Source organism: Glycine max, chromosome 6, assembly GCF_000004515.6.
Source record: "Glycine max cultivar Williams 82 chromosome 6, Glycine_max_v4.0, whole genome shotgun sequence".
NCBI lineage: Eukaryota > Viridiplantae > Streptophyta > Magnoliopsida > Fabales > Fabaceae > Glycine > Glycine max.
This window is the reverse complement of record NC_038242.2, coordinates 18790538-18800422: the sequence shown is the minus strand read 5'-3', so window position 1 is coordinate 18800422 and position 9885 is coordinate 18790538. Positions and strand designations below refer to the sequence as shown.

Sequence of the window (9885 nt, the reverse complement as noted above, 5' to 3'; positions counted from 1 at the left end):
AATTAGTATCATTTGAATTTTGTATGAGATAATTATCATTAAATTACATAATTATTTAATTTTAATATGTTTTTTAAAATTATTAAGAGACTAGGTAATTAATTTTTTTTAGCAAGAATAAAGAATTATATATCATTCATCTTTTAATTTTACAGTATTATTTAATTCAAATTTTTTTGTGTGTTACTACAAGAATATTGTGTAAGATTCAAAATTATTTAGCATTATAATTATTTTGATTATTTAACTATTAAATATTAAAAAAATTATTATTATATATTTATAACATTAAATTTATTTTGAATATTTAACTATTTAAAAAATGACTCATATTTATTTTCATTCAATATTGAAATTTTAATTTTTAAATAAATATTTAAAAATGAAAACTTAAATTTCATTGAAATTGAATTACTTTGTCCAAACAAAAAAATTAAAATACAAGAAATTAATTGTCTCGTACAAATAAAATATTAGACATTTTGGTAAATTCTTCAAAAGCCTAGAGGAATGTCACTCTTGGGTTTATAATTTTGAACGTCATCAGCTCTCCCTACCATGTTTTTTCCCCCAATCATATCGATGTCCATATCAACTAGCTCCAGGTCAGGTACTCTTTCAACAGCTTTATCAATTTTCTTTTGGCGAAACAATCCCCACAGGAAATGTCGAGTCTTTACTGCAGCTATAGCACCTGTGCAAACTAGTTATCTTCGCCAAGACAAAATGCAGTAATAAATGCTGTTTGAGCCATGCAGGCAAATGCGACAAACAAATTCAAAAAAACAATTTTCAAAAGAAAAATTTAATATTTTGAACCTGCTCTCTCTAATCTTAATTTTGATATCAATATTCATAGAAATGAATTGTAGATTAGGGTGTTAAGGAAGTGGCAGAGAAGAGCTAATGCATAAAACAGTTTACATACCCTTTGAGTCCATGTCAAGTTGATTTGAGGTAAATACCAGCAACTCTACTCCATTAATATAACTTCTCAGCATTGATTTCTCAGCATTCATAAACTTCAATATGCTATCCAGGTTCTTTCTGGACCTACATTCAATTCAGAACATGTAGTATAAGTAGCATAAACAACAGTAACTTCCCTGGCTGGCACAAAAAAAGGATCATCAAAATAAGAAGTAAAAGCTGACCTCTCAGTAAGTTCTGATGGAAAGAAATACAATGCAATATCCTGAAGCCTTGGAGAATTATCCTGGAATATGTCAGTCAAGGCATTCAACACAGGAAGTGACTCCAGTTGAAGGACTGGTGGCATTTCTGTTGAAAATTTGTATGCTTTCTTGTTAACAATGCATGGTGGTTGGGCCTCAAGCCCATCATAAAATTCACTAGATGCAGCAGTTTGAAGAATTTGGAATTGACCCCTAGATAATGGTCAACATGTTAGATTTCAGATTAATAAAACTGTAATCTTCACCCAACTAAATGCAAAGCATTTGCAAGTGTCATATAATACTTGCAATACATTCCTAAAATGATTGACACTTGCACTGTTGCACGTGGTACCCATAACAACCTCTATTTTCAGATAAATGCTTTGGCAATCAAAGATTGGATCCAAGAGACCAAGAAATAAAAGAAATAAGGATCTAGCCTATGTTCTATTGACATAAGTTGTTTTCGGGCAGCCAGAAAGATCCAATTTGGTAATAACAAATTCAGCTTCAAGAAAGGGAAGAAGTAGTAAGTAAATGTTCAATAATTTAGCAGCAGCAAAGAGGACAGTGATCTGCATAAGTGCACCATGGAGTCAAGAAGGGATTTGTTAGGATATCTGGACAACTATCATCACCCCTCACAAGAAACATGCTTTTATAATTATAAGCAGCAATAGGTTGATTTGTAATAATAACCACAATCAAAAAATAGCATCATCATTAGGTGAGGTTAGTTACATGGATCGCACAATGCAGTTGGCTCAGTTAAAAACGAAGTTTTTAAGGATATTATTCATCATGAGATCACTTGAAGACTGAGGTGAGTTAAGAAATATTCTCACATTCTCTATTGATTTCAAAATGATACATATATATACAAGACACAAGAGAGAGAAGGACTATTGACAGTGACAATACACTGCTACCTTCTGAATAAAGCTTACCAACTAAGCTACCAAACACAGATAAATACTAAAATATTCGACAAGATCCCTTTTAAAAATCTCCTAAGTGTACTTGGTCATGTTCTATCTCTTGTCACAAGGTTAAAAAACATGCAATTTGCTCTCATCATTGGTGTCTGCAGTAACCTTCTATGCAAGTGTCTCAATAACCTTATTAGATTTTCAATCTCCTCTTTCTCAATAAGTATTACACTAATATCTCTCGTGTATCTTTTCTAGGCATGGCAACAGGGAAAAAGCATTGAGAATTGTTAAAAAATTGTAATGTGTGATTATTCCTATAGGGACCTATTGACATTCAACCTAATTCTATAGGCCCCAATGCTGAGTTTTCATACAAGTTTCCTGTGGTTTACCAATAGCTAACAGAATGTCATTTACAAGGAGGAACTTAAAAAATATTAGAAGTCTAGGGACTTAATCACAAACTTTACAAGCTCACCACCATTTATTTAACAAAAATAAGAATCCAAGTTTTGCAATTGTGATGGCTTGTAATTATATTTATACCCTAAGATGCCAGTATTTGTCACAAGGGATTGATATTTGCCACTATAAAGGGACGCAGAAAAACTTTTTCCCCAAACATAAATATTCAAAATTAGAGAAAAGATCACAAATGACAAAAGTACACTGCACATATGTAAATGTATATAGTTTTTATGCACCCATGTACATAGTCATTTCTGATATTGCTTGAAAGATGTCACTGTAATTAGTAAACAATAAAATATAAAGTTGAAAGGAAATTTGAGACTTTAATTCTAGCTAGTTACTACAGATTGGAATTTAATATGAAAATGACAGGAAGACCAATTTAAGGGGAAAAAGTTATCAGTGACAAGGGAAGAGAGGTACATACCTCCAAGCAGGAAATGAAGAGGGTAAAAATTTACAATGAAGGTTTAAGTTTTCCTGAACACTCTGAAGGCCACTTTTTTCAATATTAGATTTGTTACATTCAGCAGCAGCACGAGGGATACCACCTAAAGAAGAGAGAGAAAAAATAAAAGGAATAAAATAAGAGATGATAGTTCAAAACCCACAGGCTACAAGTAACTAATATCATGATACATACTAATATACATGCCCACATTTGCACGAAGAGACTTGAGTAAATGCAACAAACAATAGAAAAAAGCATCAGACATAACGAGAAAAGCATCCTGCCTGAACCGACAATAGGGGAAGATTTTCCTGCTGATAAAGCTTCAAAAGGTGCCCCTTTTGTAGGATTTTCTTTCTGAGCATCATGGGTTTGAACTTTTTTACCAGGTGTTGCTCCACCCAAGGGTAGCTGATTTTCTCTTATAAACTCCTTTGGTGGTCCTACAACATCCATAGTCTCATAAAAAGAAATCACAAACACATACCTCATGGTAAACTTTCACAGCAAAGGCTTTAAACATTCTTTCTAAACCAGTCACACTGGGGTTCTACGTAGTCAGTGTCAATGGATGAAAACTAAATCTAGCTCACTAAATGTATAATAAAATTTTCAGAACAATCAAGTCAAGTTATTAACTTAAAGACTATTTCTGTTTAATTATATCATACAATTAAAATGAATCCAAGCAGTGACACTAGGAAATTGACTTAACAGGTATCAGCAAGCACAACATTTTAATTCCATTAAATCAGATTAAAACCCAGGAAAATTCAGCCTCCGCTTAAAAATTTTGTGCCTTTAAGAATTAGAACATGTATCATAAATGTTAAGAGGGATTTGTGTTGTTTCTAAAAGAACAGAAGAATAGGGGTGGCAACAAATATGGAGAGAAATTCTCACCTTTTGATAATGAGCAGGAAGCATGTTGATTAGTCATTGACTTCTTATGTACTTCATCATTTCTTGGATGCTTCCCAAGTACTTTAAGAGGTGAGATATGGAAGGATATGATTTTGGAGTCAAGGAGGGAATCTTTGAAACATTTTTGGATCCAACAGTCTTCCGGGTCGTTGGCAAGGGAAAATTAGCCGAAGAAAGTCTCATGACTTCATTCTCGGTAAGGAACTTCACTCTCCCTGTTTCGACAGGCCATCGCATTTTAGAAGCCCTCAAGCCAATATCCTGATACACTTTACGTGGTGAAGTTGAAACATCCTTGGATTTGCAAGGCTCACAAATCCAGTCTATAGGAACTATTAAGGTATTAAATTGCATGCAGTAACTGAAAAGGAGTGCAAATAACATTGATTTAGAAACAAGGTTCTAATGCTGCACTTATACTACAAAGGCAAATATCGAAACCATTGGTTAAAAGCCAAAAGCAATAATCTGTCAAGTCATAGAAAATGTGTAAAATTATGTGGCCAAATTAAATTGTAAATTTTCATTTTTTTTAATCATTCTTTGATATTACTAATTATGCAGATAGTATATTTAAGGTTTTTTAAGTTCTCAAGCTTCCGGACAAAAGTATGCAAATTCAAATAGATAAGTACCGCTGGCCTAATTTTTTAGTATTAAGAATCTTTCTTAAAGGCAACAAAATAAGAAAGTAATAAGTTCAGAAAAATCAAAGACACAAAAAGAAGGAATATAAGTAGAAAAAAGGGAAAGGTCAATGGAAGATCATTACGAATGTTCACTGTTTATGTTGCATTTAGAACAAGTAACAATTGTTTCGTCAAATCCATGAGCGCCACATATATCGCAAACTTCAGCCTGCAAGGGACAACAAACACAAATAAATATCTAGTACAAAGAACAGCTAAGTTATAAAAAAAACGTTTTTAATAAAAATAAATCTTGAAACCGCCCATTAACATGTGGAATAAGTAAAAATGTCTTGCAAACAAGGTTGTTGAAAGTGATAAAAAAATTAATTAACCATCTAACAATAACAAAACCAGAAATTCCCTTTGCTGTATGTGAACATGTATGCCATTGATTTTATTAACCTCAAGAAAAGTTTTACTACATAAAAATAAGTGACACGCAGAGATGTATGGTAATACAAATGCTAATTGGGTGAGCTCTGCTTGAGGCAGACATTCTATTTGAAGACACTAAATCCTCTTTGGAGGAAACTTGATATCCAAGAAAAGACTTAAATATATTTTTGATTCCTATAAGTTCACGCTTCTTCAATTTTGGTATTTGTATTTTTTTTTTCATTTTTAGTCCCTTTAAGTTTGTATTTATTCAAATTTTATCCCCGTAGGATTTTTTGTTAATTTTTAGTTTTTGTAAGTGAGCGCTTTTTCAATTTTGGTTTCTTTAAGCACAAACTAATGGGGGCTAAAAATGAAAAAACCAATGGAATCTTAAATGAACTAAAATTGAAAAGACGCAAATTTATATGAACAAAATATCTTGCAAGGACCAAAGTTGAAAAAGCACAAATTTACATGGACTAAAAATAAACAAAAATGATATAGGAACTAAAATTGAAAAAAATACAAACTTACAAAGACTAAAAACATATTTAAACCCCAAGAAAATTAAGAAGCAAATTATAATTCTCAAGTGAAGTGGGAAAGCTAAACATGAATGGAATCACAATTCACAACCAGTGAGGTTCTAATGTGATAACCTAGAAACCTTGAGCATAGCTTCAAAACTAGATTTGATTGTTACTTTGTAAAGGGAAAAAAATGAGTTTGAAGAAATTGCTATTGGTTTGTAAAATCAAGAAGCCCCATTACCCACAACAAGCTCAGGGCACATATGATTCATACATACGTACAAGCTTGGCAATTAATTAGCCAATCAGTTCCCAGATGAAGGGGCGATTTCAGCAACTTATTTACTCATATAATTATGGCTGTAATCAATAATCACCAACTATACCCTAACGTCAGCAATAATTTTGGAGCATCACATGAAAGCTTCTCATTATTACATTTATTTAACGACAAATATTCTTCAAAATGTAGTAAGTAACTAACTAGTGATGTATCATTAATAGTTGACACAAGTGGTAGCAGCTTGTGTAGGGGTGGGAATAGGTCAGGCCAGACCAGGTTTTGAAAGGCCTGAGCCTAGCCTACGATGGATTTTTGAGGCCTGAGCCTGACCTATATCAAAGACTTTTATTTTGGCTCGACCTGACATTTTTAAAAGCCGGATCTGACCTGATAGCCTTTTTAAAAGTCTTCTTCACAATAAATATTTAATATTTTATGGAGTAGAAATCTAATAGGAAAGTTAAAAAAAAGGAAAGTCAATCAAAATAATGAAGAATATAAAAGGGCACATGACTCACACCTAAATTGTAATTAAAGTCCTTGATCATAGGAATAGAAGTTATGAAGCAGTAATGTGTAATCAAAGTCTGATAGTTTCAAAAAAAATTAATTGTATCCAAAAAATAATATTATATATTGATACCCAAAAAATAATATATATATATATATATATATAGGCCGGCCTAAAGCCTGAGCCTAACCTTTTCATTAAATAGGTCAGTTCAGGCTAGGCTTTATGTAGGCCAGGTCATAGGCCCCTGTAGGGCGGCCTGACCTATTCCCACCCCTAAGCTTGTGTTCCTTAATCAAGTAATTTAGGGTTGAAATCCTAATTGATCCTTGAATATGAAATAACTCGTGTTGGAAGAAAAATATTCTATCATATGCAAAATTTCATTGAACCAGCACAGTCACACACCGTGACCCAGGATCCAGTGGGTTAGGGAACAACCGTCATCTTTTCCCAGGACAACAAAAAAAAACTAGTGATGTGAATCTTTTACTCTTGAAACGAATTAAACAACACAATGCTACAATAAAGAAGAAGATAAACCCCAGCAACAACCTTGCTCTTCGAGTCACCCCCAATATTAAGTTCTTAGTAACAGCGAAAAACCAAACAATAAAAATGAAAAATAAAGAAAGAAAGAAAAAAAAATGAATAAATAAATAAAGAGAAAGTAAAAATTACAATGAGCTTTTGTGTTGTTTTTTTGTTTACTTTGTGATGTTCCTTGGGTGATGGTGGTTGCTGCATTGTGAAGGTTCGATTACAGGGGTGGGTCCCACCGTTCTCGAGTGATGAGAAAACTGTAATAATATTTTGATTTTTTCAGAAAAATGAAAGCAATGTATAGTAGTGTGTATGAGTATGAGTAATGTGTGTATAAAACAAAATTAAATCTTTTTTTGATGATGAAAACCTTCTTCAACTCAAAATTGTTAACCCCATAACACGAAAAAGGGTTTGAGTGAGAAGAAGCTCTTTTTCGAACCGTCACATGCTCGGTTCTTTGTTGAGAAACTTTCTCAACAAGTTTTCATTTTCTTTTTTTCTCTGGGTTGACAAAAAAGACAAAAAAAAGAAGATAAAAGGACAAAAGAGAAAAAAAGGAAATATCAAGAATATGGAAGAAATCATTTTGTTTGTCAAAAAAGAGTAACGCAGGAGTGGCACCCCTCACTTTAGGATCATTTTCACTCCGTGTCTTCTCGGTGCTCCAATCACTCCATTTGTTAGGAAAATGCGTATTCAACATGCGTCTTTCTTTCACGTTTCTTGCATTCTTCACTTTTATTTTTATAATTTTAATAGGATAAATAGTCACCTCTAGTTTGCTCAAGGTGACAATTTTATTTCTAAACTATAAAAATGATTAATTTAATTCAAAAAATATAAATATATGGACAATTTAGTTTAACTGATAAGTTATTTCCTTTTTTTAATATTAAGAGCATCTCCAATCGGAGGTGCTTCCATGGTTTCTTAGGTTAAGAAACGGTCTCTTGTGAGTTTTTCTGCATTGGAGTACAATGATGTGACAGGTTCGGTTTCTTAAGCAGACTCTTGGTTCCTTATATAAGCAATTGTTTGTTATGAATAAAAAATCATTATTTTATAGAATTTGTACTCTCCAACCACAAGAACAACAAAGAGGAAGAAGATGAACAGTTCAAACAAACGCAGAGATGAAATTTTACAAAAAAATTGCACAAATTAAAGAGTACCGACTTTCATAGTTATCAAGTGTGGATAAAATAAAATTAAAAAAAAACAACAAGAAGCAAATCCTGTGTACCAAAGAAAGAAGAAGGGACAAAAAGGAAACCAAAAAAATGTGAAGCCGCTGCAGACCCACAACCAGATGACAAAGAGGACAACGTAGATGAAAGGACATCGTTGGAGACGTCAAGCGTGGAGGGTGTGACAGAGTAGAGGAGGAGGACCCACACGTGTTTCTTCCACACGTGCTTGGCCTTGTTGCCGTGGTTGTGGAGCTGCTGGTGGTGCTGGGGCTTGAGCGAAACAGCGTCGTCGGAGACGTCTAGCGTGGCGGGTGTGCCATTAGGCCTTTTCTTTTTCTTCAAGCCCTAAGCTAGAGGGTTGAAAGGAGGAGAGGGTTGTTTCTCTTCAAGCCCTGAGGAGGAGAGGGTTGTCGTGAAGCGCGTTTTGGAAGATGGTGTGGAATTGGGGTGGGATTGGAAGGAGAGAGGGGACAAAGTGGTGATTGTTGTTGTTGGTGGTGCATTGGAACTCGAAGGAGTGGGTGAGAGGAGCAGGTTTTGGAGGAAAGAGTAGAGTGAAAGGTCAGTAGGTGGGGAAAGTTCCGAAAAAAGTGCTTGAATGTTACCATTGATTGTAAAATTTGGCATTTGTACCATTTATCACAAATTTTTTATCACAATTTTTTTTAAAATTGTAGATATTACCGTTGATTGTGAAATTTGGCATTTGTACCGTTGAATGTGCATATGACCGTTGTGTATTTTTTTTCACTGTGTTGCACTTGCACTGTTCATTATAAATTGTGCATTGTTGAGCATGTTTTGCATGATTCATTTGTACTGCATATATTTTTTTGTTGCTATCAAGTGTCAATTTTTTTATTCTCTCTAAAATGGATCCCAATCAATATAATATTATCAATATTACTATGGCTATTTGCAAAACCAATCACTCCCTACTAGTGAAAATTCTCAAAATCCACCGCAATATGTTATGTATCGACCACCCCATACTAGTGAAAATTCTCAAAATCCACCGCAATATGTTATGTGTCCACCACCACCCCCTACTAGTGAAAATTCTCAAAATCCATCACATATGTTATGTATCCACCACCCCCACACTTGTGGTATATGCATCTTTCATCCAATGTAGAGCCACCTACCTGTGGTAGTTCTCAAAACCCACAAATTTATAGTCAACCATCAACTCCCACCAACTCAAACATGTGTTATAGGCCTTCTTTATCCAATATTGCGCTCCCTAGCAATGAAATTGAATCACCCATCAGTGTAGACAATATTCAACTAGACGAAGGAGACCAAAAATCAGGTGGAAAAAAATGTCGTACCGCATTCTCGGTGACAGAATATGTGATTCTCGTCTGATCGTGACTGAATGTGTCAAAGGATTCAATTATAGGAGTCAACCAAACATCAAAGCAATATTGGACAAGGATAAAAAAATGCGTACAACAATGATGATGTGCGTCAAAGCGGGCAATTTTGTGAAAGAAGTTGGACTCAATTAAAATCTCGATGGAACAGGATCCATCCTCCAGTTCAAAAGTTTAACAGGTGCTACAAAAAAACAAATAAACATAGGAGAAGTGGAAGTTCAGAGAATGATGTTTTGGCTGATGCTCATATGATTTACTCACAAGATACATGTAAAAAATTTGAGGTTAAGCATGCTTGGTTGTTGTTGAAAGATCAACCAAAATTCGATGCATAATTTATGTCAAAGTGTTAAAAAAGAACAAAGGTTTCTACTTCTGGAAATTACTCGTCGTCTTCTAACCCAGAAACACCTGTTGAAG

The 9885-nt window shown here is 33.9% G+C and overlaps 1 protein-coding gene across 2 annotated transcripts; it reads right to left on the bottom strand.

The window, feature by feature from the left end:
* Positions 1–460: 460 nt before the first annotated feature.
* LOC102661850 (uncharacterized) lies at positions 461–1428 on the bottom strand. Of its 2 annotated transcripts, none has more exons than XM_014776606.2 (3): positions 1155–1428; positions 929–1053; positions 461–694 (listed from the first exon to the last, which is right to left on the bottom strand). In XM_014776606.2, exons 1-3 carry the CDS (start codon positions 1277–1279, stop codon positions 495–497), a joined length of 450 nt encoding a protein of 149 aa, XP_014632092.1. In that variant the 5' UTR covers positions 1280–1428; the 3' UTR covers positions 461–494. The 2 variants fall into 2 exon arrangements, with proteins under 2 accessions (XP_014632092.1, XP_014632093.1); XM_014776607.2 differs by having other exon boundaries at positions 461–685.
* Between the last annotated feature and the right edge of the window lie 8457 nt (positions 1429–9885).

Bases quoted from the DNA above. Each gene is read 5' to 3' on its own strand.
- LOC102661850 (XM_014776606.2), bottom strand. From the start codon at position 1,279: ATGCCACCAGTCCTTCAACTGGAGTCACTTCCTGTGTTGAATGCCTTG. The intron at 1,054-1,154 runs GTCAGCTTTTAC...AATTGAATGTAG, and splicing joins CCATCAGAACTTACTGAGAG to GTCCAGAAAGAACCTGGATA. The intron at 695-928 runs GTATGTAAACTG...TAGTTTGCACAG, and splicing joins ACTTGACATGGACTCAAAGG to GTGCTATAGCTGCAGTAAAG.